Source organism: Rhodamnia argentea, chromosome 1 (assembly GCF_020921035.1).
Source record: "Rhodamnia argentea isolate NSW1041297 chromosome 1, ASM2092103v1, whole genome shotgun sequence".
NCBI lineage: Eukaryota > Viridiplantae > Streptophyta > Magnoliopsida > Myrtales > Myrtaceae > Rhodamnia > Rhodamnia argentea.
The window spans coordinates 25,423,949-25,441,672 of NC_063150.1; the positions used below are offsets into that span (position 1 = coordinate 25,423,949).

Below are 17,724 nucleotides of genomic sequence, written 5' to 3' on the forward strand. Positions count from 1 at the left end.
TCTTCTGAAATGAAGATTTTTCCCTTTTTGCCAAATTGTTCCTAGATTTTCTCAAAATTACATTTTTGCCCCTCATGGAAAAATCATGTCCAAATCATCCCTATTTACCCTCTGAGCTGTGATTGATTGTTCTCTAAGCCGATTGGGCTATACTAGGAATGCCATGTTGATTTGATGCGATTTATTTGCATGTTATGGATTCCTTGATTTGTGCATTTACTTTGATTGATTGTGGTTGTTAGGGTAGTCACTCCTATCTCCATGAACTCCTAGATTTAGGATTCGTGCCCCAAATCATCTGCATGAAATCCCGAGGTTAGATTATTCAGTCAACTTAGGTACCAAAAGGGCATCAACTCTGATAGTTGGCGTAATTAAGTCCCAATCCCATTTCTCTGGTTCTCGCAAAATCGAATAGAAGCTCTCAACTATTCGATAGGGTTTCTAGTCGTACCTTCGACGAAACGATTGGTGGCAACTTCTTGGCATGCACACGTAGCACATGTCATTAGACCGCACTGAAGGTTGACCACGTTATTCTCCGTTGTAATTTGGATAATGGGCCTTAGGAGGGGCCCACGTCCGAAGGTCCACATGCAACTGAATCTAAAGATGACTCATTAGCCCACTCACTGCGCTTGCGGGAAGGTCGCGACGGTCGCCCGTGTCGTGACCACCCGAGCTTGATGAGCTTGTGAGTTAGCCCATAACTCTCAATTAGGGCGCTAATTGCATTCGGATTTAGATTAATTAGCTTGTTAAGGTGTTTAGGTAATTTAATTACGATCGAATTAGCTCGAGACTTGGTTTAGGGTAAACGACTGTAATTAGTTAAGTTAGTTGATTCGCTAGGTCGTCTGTGGCTAATTGTGGATTAAAATTGATTGATTGTGGTTGATTGATCGTGAGTAAGCGATAGGTTAGAGACGAGCGCATGATTGATTGTCGTTTGGATTAAAAATTGTTATCGAAATTGACTTGCTTCGATTGATTAATCGTCTCTTGAATTGTTGGATTTGAATGCCGAAATTGACTATTGATTGTCACGAGTGTTTGATTGGGGGCTGGTCGCCTCAAAGCGCTTGAAATGTCGATCGATAGGATTGTGCATTTATGTGACCACGTAGGAGATCAAATTGCATGATTTAGCACGAAAACGGCCTTCGGCCAAGTATTTGAGCATGCGTGTATGAGCATTCGACTTAATTCAAAGAAATGAACTGGATGGATGTCGAAGTGCTTGAGTGGTCACATAATCGGGAATTCTGACAATCATTGTCTTCTGATTGGTCGGTCCCGGTAATCATTGTCTTCTGATTGCTAGATGCGCATCAGTCATTGTTTTCTAGCTGTTCATTTGCCGGTCGTAGCTTGTGAAGGACCGAAGCCTTTATAAGGATTCATGTTAGTTTCATGCCGTGCCGACAATCATTGTCTTCTGATTGGTTAAGTGGGGTCACATGGACTATCAGAAGCCGTCATAGGAAGTAAGGGACGATGCCTAGTCCTACCGGGAGAGCACCAACCGACTAGTGTGCTAGACCTACGGGTCGTTTCTAATAATAAATGGACTACATGTGGTGTCTTGTGTATGCAAGTGACATGATGGTTTGCCATTGGATTGGTTGGTTTGATTGTTATGTTGCGTCTACATTGCATTATGCGTGGCTTCTGAAGGGTAAGCTTGCATGTAGTTGAGATATACGCTATGTGATGATGTATTTGCTTGTTAGGACGTCTGAGGGAATCAACGCCCTAGTTGGGCTTAGGCGTTGACTCACTAAGATTTATTTCTCATCCCGTTGTTTAACCATTTCAAGTCCCAAGTAATGGAGCGTCCGGTCCGATTCGGTGTCCCTACCGACCAAAGGTTCTATATTATCCACCACGAGGAAGTGCCATCGGGGCGGGTGTGGGAGCAACATGTCACTAAGATTTGGGTCGATGAAGGGTCGCCACACTTAATGCTGCATCTCTTCAAGACCTTGATTCTAAATGGTTATGGTGTCCTCCATGGCCCGCTATGGGGATTTGAGGGATCGTCTAACCCGCGTCCTTACGTCCCCTCTTGGGATCCCATAGCCCGGGATATGCGGGATTGGGAGGTAGTGGACCCCCAAGTCTGATATGGAGGCGGAGCCCTCTTCTAATCAAGGTTCTAAGGCCTAGGTGTGTAGCCCTCTTTTTGGAGCCCCCATGGATGCTAGGGCATGGATGTTAGGATAGTCTTTGAGAGTAGATGAGAGTTTAACCTTACTCGATTGGTTATCTTTTGAGGTCTTAGTGAGCCGTCCCAAAGAATGGGGCTATATATGTCCTCTGTAGCTCAGTAGGGTTAAAACTCATCTGCCTTTGTTTAATGAATGAAATTGTCTTTTTTGAATGATTGTTGTGGTTTTCCTATTGTACTATCCATGCTTATCTTGTTGTTTGGGAGTGTTGCACATTCCACATGCGACGTAAGTTCGTAAGTTGATAGTGTACACGGGACGCTATCTTTCGTGACCTGTGGCGATTTGGAAGGGATGTTACGAGTCCGAGGGTCGGGGTGTGATAGACGAAATCTTGGGGGTTTGGACTCTAAGCTACGAACACACGGTTGTTCCTAGCGATCCAGATCTACCATAATAGCAATGCAAGGAACTCGAATGTCAAAGAGGTATGGTTAACTTTATATTCGTTAGAGGCATTTGAATATGAAGTTATGTAAGGATTTACACTTTGATTATTTATAGAAAAACGATCAATTACGTGCCAATTTCGATAATAAAAAAAAACAATCATTTAAGTGCTTATTCCGGCCAAACGGTACACGTAGCATTTTTTTATTATTAATTACGTGGCAATTTTTTTTTTAAATCAAGCCATGTGGCAGTCATGACTTTTAAACTTTAAAATAAGTTAAATTTTTTTAAAAAAAATTAAAATTACACTGAAAAGTAACCTAAAAAATAAAAAATAATTAAAAAAGGTTGCGATTGTAGCGGCATAGCCCTCGCCGCCACCGCCGCCCCACCGTCGCCAATAATGGCTGGCGATTGGTGGGGGAGTGCCCAAGGGGGTCGTCAAGGCCCGGCGACCCCCGCCGAAGCCACGCCGGGGGTTGGCAAGGCCTAGCCGTGGCTGGCCAACACCTTACAAACCACGGCAAGGCCAAACGCGCCATATCCAAGTGAGGTTGAGCCTTGCCATGGCTCTACGAGGTCGGCCTCGCCTAACGTCGGCTCGGTGTGGTTGTCGTTCGGCAAGTTTGGCCTCGCCATGGGTTTGCGAGGCCTCAACCAGCTACATCCAGACCTTGCCGACCCCTGGCGAAGCCTCATTTGGGGTCCTTGAGGCTCGATGATCCCTTGGGCACTCCCCCACCCATTGCCGGTCATTGTCGGTAATGGTGGGGAGGCAACGGCGAGGGCTCACAGCCCTCGCCTCTGCGAATGCATTTTTGTTTTTTAGCTTATTTTTAGTTTTTAAGTTTATTTTTAATTTTTAATATTACATGGATTTATTTATTTATTTATTTGCTGAGTAGGATCCTCCGGCGAGTCACGTAGATGATATATATGTTTTCTAGAGAAGGTCACCGGAGTTGGCATTGAAATAACCATTTTTCAAAAAATTGGCATTTAAGCCATTCAAAAAAAATATTGACACTAAAGTGAGCGTCATACACAAATATTAACACTCCAAGTATTCTTTTGCCTCCTTATTTGAATTCCCTACTTTATATGCCTCTTTAGTCAATATGATTGACATTGTTTGGACGATTCATAAAGCTAACTATGAGTACAGTATATGTCACTCAGCTTAACAAGATTTCGAGGTTGAAATTTGATCGAAAGAGATCATTTGAAAAGAACTGAAAGGATGGAAAACACATATGTTGTTAAAAATTATCCACGTCGGTGTTGGCGGCGCCATGTATGACGGTCGGCATCCATGTCGGTCTGCTGGCCAAAATTCGCCGGGTGAACTAAGTTGACACAATCGCAAAGATATTTGAGACTCAATTGACAAACAAAAAATTATGACTAAATTGACATCATTGCAATTGGTTTAAAATTTTTTTGGCAATTCTCCCAAGAAGCTTCACATTGAGAGGAAAAACAATGTGTGTTTGTAAGAGCGATTCATATGAAAGATGTTTCTTGACTGCTTTATAGCAATGACAAATTTCGATTATAACAGTAAGCGAGACTCAATTTTATGCTCCCTGCTCCAGAATATGAGCCGCTTATCTCATAAAATCCGACGTTGATAGATGGATAAGATAGTCTTTATGAAAAAAAAAACAAAAAACTAGTCGAACTCAAAATTTGCGAATCGGAATTGGGGACCACAGCTATGTATTGCCTTAAGCTGGTAACTTGCTGCTGGACATCAAGGGCGTCTATTAAGAAAGAACTTAGATGAAAGTTTCTCTTTATTAGATCATTTGTTAATAGGAAAGACAACTGCATACAAGATTTTTAGGTTTCATTTCCCTAGTCTTTCACCTTTGCTTTCTCTTGTCAATGGACTTCACACACTTCCTAGACAAAAGAAGATCTTAATCTTTTAAAGTCAAATAAGAACCGACGATCCGCCTGTTGAAACGCTCCAAGCACATTCAGTCCTCTGTAATGTGAGGGGGCGATCATCAAGTAAAATCCACCCTCTACGTAATGCAAGATATTTTTTGTGGCAAGGATATATAAGATTGGCTCCTGAGAAATGATATGTCATCATTGGATATGTATAACTCCCATGAGGCACGAAATAGCATAGGTCATAACTGCCTGGCTGAGGCTTCTTTGGGTGCCAAGAGTATTTGCTCCAGAAATATTGGGTTATTTCTCTTTTCACGGTATTTTAGGCAATTTGAACAAGACCAGTGTGCGAAGTTCCGGAGTCGAGAACAAACCCGCCTGTGTGGTCCGGTCTTCTTCGAAAAGCCTCGGGGTTTATATTAAGGCGCTTTCCATTAATGCTAATGCCCATGACGTTAACTATGTAGCCCATCACATTAGAAATCAAAGCTGTCGTCTGAACAATTGATCTAGGATGGCCACCTATTCGCACATTGTCCCCAAAATTGAGCGATGTATAGGTACCGCCGCCGGCGTACCATGAGGGCAAGCAATATGAGATGCATCCTTTAGTCTCATTGGCATATTGTGTCAGAATAGACCTCTTCCCCCATGCCAAGCCTAATGCTCCCGACACGGTACTATTCTCTCCGAGCACAACCCATTGCATGTTGTGGTTGTCGAGGCCGCAACTGAACACAATTTTGGGGAATCCTTTGATAGATCTATAACCATCCTGAAAGATAAAGGTCTCTAATCCGACCTGCCCCTTGTTATAAGGGGTAATACTTACGGTTCCCGTATAACTTACTTCAGAGGCACAACTACCATTTATACATATGTGAGGATCACAAAGGGGATGTTCACAAGGTAAAGGCCGATAAGCTCGCGATTTCTTTCTGTCGAAGTTACCTTGCCTTAAGGGGAAAGAAGTAGTGCATCCTTCACGTTGCATCCATGTATCATAACTACCAGTACTTACAATCAAATCGGTAGAATATGACGGCTTGCCAACCATCAAGCTGGTTATGTAATACCCAAGAATGGGATGCTTAGTTACCTTAGGTTTCGGTGCATTGGGACCATGTCCTGTTGACTTCTTCCACTCCACTGAACTCGAAGAAGCCATGGATAATTCAAGTTGGCGCACACGAGCTCTAGATATATAGGAGATTCTGCGGTATCTTTCTTTTAAGGTGAGATTTTCAGGAAAGAGCATTTTGTCGAATCGATCTATTGGGATGAGTTTGATGCTAAAGCCATAGGTTTCGAGAGGCCAGGTGACAATGAGAGAGCAAATGAGGAACCACACTAGATTTAGCTGCGGTTTTGTCATTCTTGTTGAGTTTTCTAGTTGCTCTGTGTGTATTTTACTTCAAAATACATTATATATACACGTACATATACCATGCAGTGATGGTGTTCCCATCCTTACTCATCATAAACCATGTAAAACAGAATCGAATGAAACAGCTCTTGTAGACATGATAAAGAAAAGTATCCGATTTCATTGTAGATATGGTAATAAAGAAGCATCCGATTTCCCTCTAGTTAATGCACTACGGAAAGAACAAGAGACAATTAAGTAAATTATCCGCATTTATTGTACGGTTTCCTTTTTTAAAGACAAACTCATATACATCAAGAAAGAGATTTGAGTACTCAATTTGTTCTTTCAACTTCCCCATATTATGGCACGAATTGGAAGACAAAACCCGAGATTGCATTAGCTTTGGAAACCATTTTATCCCACTTGAATGTCCATTTTCCAATGATGTTGCATGGCTACCGCAACAAATGGACAAGTCTGAAGGATATTGTGAAGAAAAATTGCTACTTTTGAATTGGAATTTCTGCTTACCATATTTCCGGTCAGTTGTTGCTGTGATTTCGTTGCTTGCTGCTGGAAATGGAAGCCATTCATGATGAGTTATGGATCTTGGACTTGTTCCCAAATTAATCCAATTCGTCGCAACTTTGACCTCTAGTTTCATAATGGGAAAATATTCATTCAGTCGTAAACTTTTCAATTTTGTCAATGTAGTTCAAAACCTTATTATGGAATTGCAATGTAATTTTTCTAATCAATTTTGGCCTGAAATTATTAACATGATGCTCAACCATTGCTGGCCGGCCTCCGGCGATCCAATGTGGATAATTTTAGACCAACCGACGCCGTTTTGCTAAATTCTCCAGGGTTTTTCTCGGTTCATTCTTTTTTCCTTTCATTTTTACTTTTCTTTCCTTTTACTATTCATCTTCATCCAGCTAAACTTCCAACTTCTCTGATTGTTCTGGATAAGGGAAACAGCTGCTTGTTTGTAGTTGTTGCTTCACAAAACGGAATTCAAGAAAGTGCCTGTGCAATTCCAATTTGCATAGAACGAATTGGGCACGGAGGCTAGTCGCAAAGGCTCATGAGCCGAATCTGGACTGATGAATGTGCTTCACGTGATAGGTTCGATCAAGGAGCGGGTCTTCTCTTCCTCTAAAGCCGTGACTTTTGTCTTCCCTTCTCGGCTCAGATGAGCGAGATTAGGGTCGACCAAGTTGTCCTGCTCTTGCTAGGGACGGCCATGAAGGAGGAGTTGCCGAGCCTGGGCGGCTTGGCCATGGCGGTTGAGGACGCCGAGATCTCGACGGCCATCGTTGATAGTGTTTTTTTTTGTATGTATCTTGTACCACTTAGAAAATGAATGATTATTTGGGCCAATACATAAGCAGAAGGGGTTCTAACTTTACAATTAGAGATGATGGGCTTAGTAGACTAGCCTCTACGCTACCTAGTGGCCAGCCTAAGAGAAGGTGGGGGGGTAGAGGTGGCGAGCCTCGGCCATCGCGGCGGAGGTAGAAGTAGATGGAGACAAAAAGGAAAAGAAAAATAACAAATAAGCCAGCCATGTTGCACTTTTAGGATGTCTATTTGGACTGGTTTATAATATAAATAAATCGACTCATCTTAAAGTTTTTATTACATAAGTCACATAATTTTTTGGCCGAAATTTCTTGTTGGAGGCACTTAAATGAATGTTGTTTTTTATCTAGCTTAACATTTAAGTCGGTCGGCGAAAATTTTGGTACTAATGCTCCGTTTGTCTCACGGAAAATGAATAATCAGGAAAATATTTTCCTAAAAATAATTGTTTATATTACTTGAAATAATTAGTCGATGAAAAATATTTTCACTCACGGCAACAATTTATGCCTAAATATTTACTTTGATGATAAAAAAAAATTATTCATTTTTTCTTGTAAGCACTACAAGCGATCATTTTTAAGAAAATATATTTCAAATTATTCATTTTGCACGAAACAAACGGAGCCTAAGCGGGTGCCCTACGAAAACATTTGGCACCTTTAGTGTCCTTATCCCGATAAAAACCAATTGGACAAAGTGAGTGATCCGAGTCCAGGAAAGTCAAGGGACAAGGACCGTATTCTTTCTATCCAATATTTTTGTTCTTTTTTTTTTTGGCCTTTTTTTTTTCTCTTTTCATAAAAATTTTTAACTTTTTTTTTCCAACGTGTGCCACACGTCCTAGAAAATTATTTAAAAATGTCATGTCAACATTTTCTTCGTAAGTCAAATAAGATGAAACTAATCTATATGGCCTGGGTGTGCACGAGTGATATGATATACATGCTTGGATACACAAAAGGATAGGCCGTATTTAACTCCGGGTACTTTATTATAGGTAGAATAAGACGAAGCTGATGGAAGTATTTAACCGATTTGATAAGTTTTATTGTAAAATTTGTGGTACATATTCGGTTTATAAACAAGTATGTTAGTATTTTTTCAATTCTGAGTAAGTTTCCAAAGAGAGAGACTAAAAAAGGTAAATAAAAAAAAAAAAGCTGTGCTCTTATTTATCAGAAACGGTTGATCCTTTCATTTGTCAAGCAACTTTCCTTATCAAAAGGCAAGTTAGAAGAAAATTATTTGAAAACCAATTTACCCCATCAATTTTTTTCTTTTTTTTATAATCGAGGTGTCCGGACCAGCTTGCGTGCACCTTGACTATTCCTCGAAGAGACTAGAATAGCAAGCACCTTGACTTTTCCTGGAAGAGACTAGAATAGCAACACATCGCCATGACTCTCCACTTAAATCACAAGTACTCAGTTGAAAAATCAAATCTGAGATCAGTGTGCCTAACCACACAATCCTAAATATATCCTAACTAAGTGAGCCATCCATGAATGGGTAAATCGGACGATTGCTATTCTATCTTAGAGAGAAGTTACTATCTAATTTAGACTTAATCATAGACCCGACAGATGGTGAGCTCACTCGGGCTGACACGAGTTTGCCCGAGCCAGGCTTTCTGAGCTCGAAAAATGCAGGCATGTGCAACTATTAGTAAGATTCGGGTTGGGTCGGGTCAGGTCGGCTCGGAGATCAGCTTCGGAGCCTCATGCTCGAGTTTTCCCTCAATCGAAAACAGAGCGATATGCTCTCGACTAAATCGTTTCATCGACAATTCGTGATCTCCAGTTCCCACTCTTCTCTGGGGGCCTTGACAGCAAAAGGAGTTTTTCACAGATTCGTCCAAGACAAGAAGAGAAAACTTTCACATTCACACCCCCCACAACGCACAAAGTCTCCGTCTACACTACTTCCCAATATTACAAATCAACCCCCTATTTGTATCTTTTTTTTTCCCTTTTTGAAACCCCTCGTCAGTACCGACCCCTATTAACTAACCACTAGAAACCCACGTGATTACAGCATGCTCCTCCTAGTTTCCCCAAATTCTGGATCTGCCCCTCCGTTTCTGAAAAAATTTCACGAAAAGGACCAGACCTCGAGAACATCGAGAGAGAAGAGAGAGATGGTGGAAATGGGTCTAAATCGACTAGATCTGATATTCAGATCATCTACTTAGCTGGATTTAAAAGGCCTTAGGTTTTGTCACAGCAGATCGAGTCGGAGAATTCTCCGGAGGTCTCTGGTGGCCGAATCGTCGACCAGGAGCACCTGCTTCTTCTTGTTCGAAAACGACGGCAGAGGCAGCGAGCTCGGCTCGGGCGACACGGCGAAAGCCGATCCGGCGTACACCACGGGCTTCCCCCCCGCCGCCACCCCGGGGGACCTCAGCTCCGGCCCGATGACCTGCTCCCGCACCAGCTCCGGCCCTGGACCTAATCCCGAAACGACTGAACCTCCTCCTTCCCTCTTCGAACCGGCGTCGTCCTTAATCGCCGCGTCCAGAGGCTCGCCTCGCCGGAGGATGGTGACCTTCCCCATCGCGAGGCCGCCGGGCCTCGCCGGGCCGGCTTCCTCGGGGTTCGATCTCATGGAGACCGTCGGCTCCGACTGGCCGGTAACCGACCGCTTCCTCTGCTGGTGCTGGTGGTGCTTCCTGTTAGGCCTGGGATTAGAACAGGAGTTCCCGTAGCTGCAGCTCCTCCGGCGAGGGTAAGCCGCCGGGGAGGCTCCTATCCGCTTGGCCAAGCAGTCCTGAGGCCGCAAGATCTCCGTCGCCATGGCCTCAATTTCCAATCTAACAGACAAAATTAACTGCACAAAAGAACAGCTACAGAGAGAGAGAGAGAGAGAGAGAGACTTAGGATGGAGCTGAATGAGCAGGGAAATGGCGGAATTTATAGAGAGAGAAAAGGGAGGAGGGATGGTTTCTCTCTCTTACCCTCTTTCCACTGACCTTCGCTGGTCTCAACGCGTGAAAGCTAATCACTCATCGTTACGTGGACGTAGTCCCATCTAACGATGCAGCGTTCGCAACAGTCAAAAACTGTAGCTTTGACCAAGAACCCTGTCACCGGGCCTAGCCGGGCATGCATGAAATCAAGCCTGAACAACAATTGGGCCTGAGTGGGCCCCCAGATGGCCCACACGGATGAGCTCGGGCCCACTTAGCTAGAGCATATGCCAAGAGCGTTGGTAGGGCCGACGTGTCCATGATAAGGACCAAGTGGGGTTGAAAGACGAAACAGCGGCGAAAATCCGTAACGACTGGCGTGGCCGCCGGAGTATACCCCATGAGCGTTGCTATATCCCGTCTCAACAGAGCTTAGGATCGGTGAGAGCGATTCGGCTTTCAAAAAGCACCGACCGCCACGTCGGATTTCCGAGTGTGTTAGTGTTTTCAAATTCAATGAAAGCTCGATGGAAGACCTAAATTGCATTGAATAGAGAATGTTAAGAATTCGTGTAACAACCTAATTCGACAAGGGTAAAGAGTATTCAATGAGATCGAAGGGCTTCGATAATGAGTGGCTCATGACAAGTTTTTATGATAGTGAAGGTAGTGAGAATGAATAAAATTGCGCACTGAACAGAGGAAAAGCATTTTTGAGATATGTGTGTGTGTGTGAAATGATTGACAAACCACATATTTCAACATAATGGTAAGTCTCAGAATTGAAACTCCATGCATTACCAGAATGTGTAATTCACTAGGAAATTGCCTACTTGCATGCCAAAAGGACAAAAATAGTGAGATTTGGTATAAGACGGGTCAAAATAGATAATATATCAAGTGAATTAGTTCAGAGAGTGTTGCAATTTGATTGTATAAATTGAAACGTTTAGAATTTGATTGCACATTGAACTAAACGTGTAGGACAATCGGTGCCATCTCTTGTAAAATTTTCAATCAAACATGTTGAGAATCCCGTTCTTCGAACTTCATTTTTTGCCTCCGTCAATGTTCTCATTAGAGGTGGCAAAATGGGTCTAAAACCCATATTCAACCCATATTTGATGGTGGTGGGTCAAAAATGGGTTAGCTTAAGTGCTTAAATGGGTCATAAGTGGGTTATTTAGAAATCTAATGGGTTCTAAATGGATCATAAATGGGTCAGGTAAAACAACTATCTTAAAAAAGTTATAAATAAAATTTATGAATATTTAAAAAAAAATTCGAACTTTTAATATTTTATTATGTTATTAATTTTTTCTTTTCTTTTTTTCTTTTTTTTTTCTCCTGCCTTGACCGCCACCGGCCTACGATGGCCACCGGCGAGCCTAGGGTGAGCTTGACTAGCCAAGATCTAGCGAGCCTCAAGGCTCGGCCGAGGGCCGACAACGGCCATCGGCGAGCCTAGGGCGAGCTTGGCTAGCCGAGATCTAACAAGCCTTGAGGTTCGGCCGAGCGCCTCGAGCTCTAGTCGCCCAACGGGATCCGATTCGAGTGAGCTCGTACGAGCCTAGGCGAGCTCGAGGCTTGTCGGGATCTAGCCTCGAGTTGCCGGTTGGAATCGAGTGAGCTTCAATTTCGCCGACATTGGGCGAGGTCGAGGCTCGTTGGGATCCGGCCTCGAGTCGCCAGGCTGAATCGAGTGAGCCTCACTAGGAAGCGATCGATTATCGAGCTTCCCGCCGTCGCCAAAACCCTAAATACCGGCGGACGGAGGAGGGAGGTTGCAGACGGAGTTGCAAATGAAGATTCCAGACGGAGTTGCAAATGAAGATTGCAGACGAAGGAGGAAGGAGAAAAAAAGAAAAAGAAGAAAAAGAAAAGATAAAATAAAATAAAAATTAAAAACATTTTTTTGTCACGAAATTAAAAACATTTTATAAAATTACAAATTTTAAAAAATATTTATAATAAAAAAAACTTTCACAAAATTTGTATTATATGATTTAGTTAAACATCATTTTTTTATCTGATATGATTTGGTTTAATATAGAATTGTTTAAGAAATACGGTTCGGGTATGGGTCGGGTTGGGTATGGGTCATTGAATTTCCATTGGATAAATATGAGTCAAAACGGATTAAATGGATTAATATGGGTCGGACTATATTCGACCCAACCCAAATCCGATCCGACCCACCCATTTGACACCTCTAGTTCTCATTCACGCTCGAGCACTACTAGTAGATGGACTAATCTTAGATTTGTAACTGGACCATGGTCGGAAGGGGCAATCAGAATTCAAGATCAGCGAAAAATTAGCATCCCCTTCTTTTAAGTCTTTCCTTTTTTTGGCGCATACTAGGCTTGTCTAATTCTGGTGCAATCCGAAGCAAAATTAAAATAAGAAAAAAAGAAAAGTTTTTCGACAGCAAAAGTGCGAAACGCAGAAACGACGAGAAATGCTGGCGAAGGACGCGAGCGTACCGACCTTCGATCTCCCCGACGACGTATTACGCGTCCTGCCCTCCGATCCCTACGACCAGCTCGATGTTGCCCGGAAGATCACCTCCCTCGCCCTCTCCGCCCGCGTCTCCGACCTCGAGTCCGAGTCCTCCTCCCTCCGCGCCGACCTCGCCGACCTCCGGTCCCAGGTCGACTCCCTCGGCGCCTCCCTCGCCGACGCCGCCAATCGGCTCGCCCGAGCCGACCACGAGAAGGTCCTCCCCTCCCCCTCCCCCCCCCTCCTCTTCTCCCCCTGTGTTGGAAAATGATGAGGTTTGACTTTTCTTAATCTTGCGCGGTTCAGGAGGAGTTGCTGAGAGAGAACGCTTCGCTGTCGGAGACTGTGAGGAAGCTGAATAGAGATGTTGCGAAGGTAATGACTAATGCTTAATCGTGTTCGTGATGGTTTATTTATTTTTTGTTCGTTTGTTGTTTAGAACTGGTTGTGATTCGCTTTTTCTACGCGCGAATATGTGGAACGGACGGACGATTTATGTTTGCTCTGAGAATTCGATTTTCTATTCGAGCGTCTCGGTCTCGTACGCGAAGAACGACAGTGAATGGCGAGGAGTTCTGTTTTTGGTGCCTATAAAAATCGTCTCAGACAACCTTGCGGTGATCCTTACAAGAGAATGTGTTACCTTATAAGAAGTTTAAATGGAAATGAACAATGTCAGTATCACCATGGGGATTTTTCATTTTTTTCCCCTTCATTGTTGTGTATGAAGGATTTCAGAACAAAAGGAATACTTCGGCTGACGTGATGTGGGATGACAATGCGGCATATGAAATCCGATACTAGTATGCTGTTGTTAATACCCAGCCCTGGAATTCTCTCCACTTTCATCATGATTTTAAAATCCGGGCTCCACTGAGCACGCTAACGGGGTATTCTTAGGTTGTCCTATTTCCGATATGGTTCGGTTGATTGTGTCTAGTTTCAACGGCAACAATAAACCCCGGTTGTGGTAAAGACTTTTTGAATGTGGCGCTTCATGGAAGTACTTAGTTGTTTGTGCAGTGTTCATTAAGAATGTAGTCCTTTGGTTCTCAGAGATATGGGTGACATGTGATTGCTCTATAAGTTGTGTGGGGATTATGAGATATTAGTTCTTTGGGGGTGAACAAATGTTCCTCTACTCAGTCTTCTTCCTCATAGTATTGATCTAGAGCGAGGGATATAATCTAGAAAGCGTATATTTGCAGAGACATGCTTTTTTAGGGTGAAACTTTGTTTAGCAATTCCTAATGGTTGTGGGAATGTGCTCGATTAAATTTAACTTGTGGTTTATGCAGTTGGAGGTATTCCGGAGGACGCTTATGCAGTCCCTTCAAGAGGATGATGAAAGCTTTGTAAGTGAGTTAGCCCAGAGTTGTTTTCGGATCGAGCATCTAAAATTTGCTTTCTCTTGCCTAAGAATTTACTTTGCTTATTAGCTCAATTACCGTGAACTTTTTCTTTTTTTCTTTTTCAATCACTCTGTGCGATTATCTACCACAGGCAGGAACACCGCAAATTATTGCCAGGCCAACACTAAGTGGTATGGTCTTTTGGCACCATGTCCTTCAGATTAATTGTATAGCTTCAGTGTGATGCCCTTGGAAATAGTTAAACATGGCTTCCTGATCTGTTTCTAATGCAACCAAAGCACTATTCTTGAAGTTTGTGCAACCTTGCCTTGTCGTTACTCTGATCTCCTGACTGATAATTTTTCTTTGTCTTGTCCTTGTTGCGAAATTACCAAAACAGCTTTATAAATAACTAATAGAACATGACCAGGGCAAAATATCTAAGAATCAGGTCTGCTGATGGTTTAGAAAAATCCTCCATGGTTAATGGCAAGTTCAGCATGCTTGGAAGCTCCCATTTATGCATTTATATGCTTTACGATGTCCTGCCGGTGATAACATGCCACTGAGTTTATGTATATGTTGCTGCTTCAATGCATTTGTTGATTGTTTCTGAAGATGATGGTTCCCTGCCTCCTTCAAGATCATCATCGATTCAGAGCCGATTATCAGAAATGGGAAACTCATCAGTAGAGGATCCTGAAACAGAAGGTGTGTTGCTCTTTTGATTTTTGGAGAGTATATATTTAACTCAATACCATTTCAAAATTAGGTAAGCTATGCTTTTAATGTTAAAAAAATTATTATACTGTGAAATAGTATCAATGTTTCTGTTGTTGCAAAATCTTGATATTGAGTACGTGTTGATCTCTCTAGATAAGACCAATATTGTCTATTCAATTAGTGGGAAAGACTCTCCTCCCTTAAAAAGTACCTATTTTATTTAGTTGAGTACCCTGATCACAAAAGAAAAATATCGTCATTCTAAATTTTCTTGTGTATAGATTCGCGACCAGGGATATCACATGGCCTGATATTCAGTTCGCAAATGAGCACTCCCCGGTTCACTCCTCTTGGATCTCCTCTAAGTTTCTCTCTATCTGCGTCCCCTTCAAGAGTTTCGAAGGCAGTGTCTCCAAGACGACAGCCCGCATCATTTGCAACCCCAGTGGACAAGTTTGATGACAGGTCCTCCACGCGCTCTTCGTCGCGCTTAATCCGCCATGGTTCTTTAGGAGCCTTCGAGGCAGTATCTCAAACGGGTTAGTATAATGCATGACCTCAAATCTTTGACGTCAGAGTTCAAAGAAAGATGAATTTTCTGTTCTTGATCTACACGTCATATGCTTTTACTTGTCCTCGTCTACTTCTTTGTCTAACTGTTTCAGGAATAACTCGAGTCGACGGGAAAGAATTCCTACGGCAAGTGAGGTGAGGAGTTAGACTTGTCCTTGCTGTGGATGGGTTTCTAACTTTCCTGTTGTGTTATGCTTTTGAGAAATAGGAATTCTCACGTGTGCTTGAGCTTGCGAGCATTATGGAATGCAATTCATCCATGAAAGTTTAAGGCAATCTTGAAAGCGCAAAATAAAGTTGTTGGTGGAATCTCGAATTCTATGAAATGGTTTTTCTTTCACGATCAGCTGTGGATTCACATAATATCTTTGACAACCCAATGGGACAGGATGTGATGATATCATGATACGCATAATAGAAAGAGAAGGGGGGTTTTGAAGGATTGAATTCTCACCATTCGTTTGGTTACATGGCAGGACCCGATTACCATATGAACAGTTCGCTGCTTTTTTGGCAAATGTTAAGCAATTGAATTCTCACAGGCAATCAAAAGAAGTACTCTCTCTCTCTCTCTCTCTCTCTCTCTCTCTCTCTCTCTCTCTATTGAGCACAGTTTAATTAGTTGCTGCTAATGGCTTCGTTTATTTTACTTCATGTTGTAACGCAGGAGACTCTACGGAATGCTGCCGAGATCTTTGGTTCAGAGAATAAGGATCTCTATGATGTATTCGAGAGATTCTTGACTCGCCGTGCTGATTAAATGCATGGATTGGCGAACAAATGCCTTAATGATGCAGGTGCTGCCTGTAAAATTAATTCTCATCACTTCCACATTGAATAAATTTAAGCTCGTCATGATCGGAGACGAGGTTTTGATCCTGCAATGACATTGACATTGGTTTGGATTCAACCAAACATCCTCATCTGGGGGTGGATTGTGGTCGTCTGTGGTCTTGGAGATTTACTGCTGTTAAAAGATTGCGCGCTTCAAAATCTTTTAAAAGCATGTGAAGGTTAATGTCTATATCCCTGATTTATAGAGGAAAAGGTGGCAAAATTCAAATCCTCAGCATCATTCTAAAGGGAAAACGAGCTGCCAAGAAAAGGGAAAAGTTTCCAGCTTATTAACAAATGAAAGTAAGGAAAAAATTATTAATTGACGGGGCGAAAAGAGTAATAGGTAGCTCCCTCTAACTTAAAACAAGTGGAAGAATTGTCCAATCAATCCTAAGTAATCAATCCTAAATTTATTCCACGGATGTGGACTCAGTCATTAATTTTTTAATTTTATCAATTTAGTTTTAAATCTTTGTGCGAAATTTTATTATAATTCTCGTTGAATTTTTCAATTTAGTTTTAAATCTTTGCACAAAATTCTAATATTATCCTTGTTGGAATCCCTGAAACAATGGTATCTCATGTGGGCGGTTGGCGATAATTGGACCTGTCATTTCAGATGAAAGTGGACAAGAAGGATCACAATGGATGTTTTGCGTGAAGATTTAGGACAAAATTGAAAAAAGTTTAGGATTAAATCGATATATACACAATAAGTTTAGGATCGGTTGGGTAATTTTCCCTAAAACAAGTAGCTTGAGATTTTTAGGTTCAGGGGTAACGGGATTTTAATGTAATAATAATTAATGAAAAAATTATGAATTTTGTCCTTCCAGATTGGCTTTTGCAACCCGCAAGGTTGGCTTTTTGGTAGGAGTTTCGTTGAAGGGTAATTGTACTGCGAATTCCTCTTTCTTTTCCATTTTAATTAAAATTTAACTTTTGCTTATGTACTTTCAAGCTCTTTTTAATTAAGCCCCTGTAATTTTTAATTTGTTTATTGGATTCCTTTTACTTACCCAAATTTTCTAATCAAAGTCCGTTTGATACCAAATTCGGTTGACATGATTATCGAATGACGCCAAGCTATGATAGTAAAAAAAAAAAAAACGGATGGCGGCATCGTCCGGACAGAAAATTTAGCTAATGTAGATAACGTTCAAGCACGACATGAATAAAATTCAGCTGATGTACAATGCTGACATGAACGTTCACATAAGAGAAACTTTATTTGCATTGCACTACGATATGCGACGGTCATGTCAATTGGATTGGATCAGATTTTGTATTTAAGAGATTTAACTATAGTGATTATGAAATTTAAAAGACTTAATTAGATAAATTAAATTCGTAAATACTAATGAGAAAAAGTGAAAAAATAGAGACAAAAAGTAGAGGTTTTGTTTTTTTTTTCCCTAGTCACTGGTGGTCGTAGGAGCTACCCTCATCGACGATTACGTGAAATCTTCGAAATCCATGGAATGACCCCAGAAGAAACGTGCATGAGATACCCACGAATGTCTTACTCTTTCGGACGCGAGAGACAGCCCTGTACTTCGTAGTTCCTAA

The 17,724-nt window shown here is 41.9% G+C and overlaps 4 protein-coding genes across 6 annotated transcripts in view; 1 reads left to right on the forward strand and 3 right to left on the reverse strand.

The window, feature by feature from the left end:
* Nucleotides 1-17,724, reverse strand: part of LOC115728661 (disease resistance protein RUN1-like) — a 1,102,447-nt gene that overhangs the window by 263,196 nt on the left and 821,527 nt on the right. The gene's annotated exons all lie outside the window — the stretch shown is intronic.
* On the reverse strand, nucleotides 4,849-5,694 carry LOC115726579 (aspartic proteinase nepenthesin-2-like). Its single transcript, XM_030656501.1, has one exon. The coding sequence runs from the start codon at nucleotides 5,692-5,694 to the stop codon at nucleotides 4,849-4,851; it is 846 nt and encodes a 281-aa protein (XP_030512361.1).
* LOC115726578 lies at nucleotides 9,481-10,056 on the reverse strand. Its single transcript, XM_030656500.1, has one exon. It carries the CDS (start codon nucleotides 10,054-10,056, stop codon nucleotides 9,481-9,483), a length of 576 nt encoding a protein of 191 aa, XP_030512360.1.
* LOC115726591 (uncharacterized protein At4g15545-like) lies at nucleotides 12,558-16,317 on the forward strand. 2 transcript variants are annotated; one of them, XM_030656535.2, is made up of 9 exons: nucleotides 12,558-12,887; nucleotides 12,977-13,045; nucleotides 13,969-14,025; nucleotides 14,174-14,213; nucleotides 14,638-14,733; nucleotides 15,027-15,284; nucleotides 15,411-15,453; nucleotides 15,795-15,873; nucleotides 15,986-16,317. In XM_030656535.2, exons 1-9 carry the CDS (start codon nucleotides 12,630-12,632, stop codon nucleotides 16,076-16,078), a joined length of 993 nt encoding a protein of 330 aa, XP_030512395.2. In that variant the 5' UTR covers nucleotides 12,558-12,629; the 3' UTR covers nucleotides 16,079-16,317. The 2 variants fall into 2 exon arrangements, with proteins under 2 accessions (XP_030512395.2, XP_030512396.2); XM_030656536.2 differs by having other exon boundaries at nucleotides 14,641-14,733.

What these genes read in the sequence shown, in the direction of transcription:
- LOC115726579 (XM_030656501.1), bottom strand. Translation starts at nt 5,694, where the DNA reads ATGGCTTCTTCGAGTTCAGTGGAGTGGAAGAAGTCAACAGGACATGGT.
- LOC115726578 (XM_030656500.1), bottom strand. Translation starts at nt 10,056, where the DNA reads ATGGCGACGGAGATCTTGCGGCCTCAGGACTGCTTGGCCAAGCGGATA.
- LOC115726591 (XM_030656535.2), top strand. Translation starts at nt 12,630, where the DNA reads ATGCTGGCGAAGGACGCGAGCGTACCGACCTTCGATCTCCCCGACGAC. An exon ending in TGCCAGGCCAACACTAAGTG is followed by an intron (nt 14,214 to 14,637) that starts GTATGGTCTTTT and finishes TGATTGTTTCTG; the next exon opens with AAGATGATGGTTCCCTGCCT. An exon ending in CTCACAGGCAATCAAAAGAA is followed by an intron (nt 15,874 to 15,985) that starts GTACTCTCTCTC and finishes GTTGTAACGCAG; the next exon opens with GAGACTCTACGGAATGCTGC.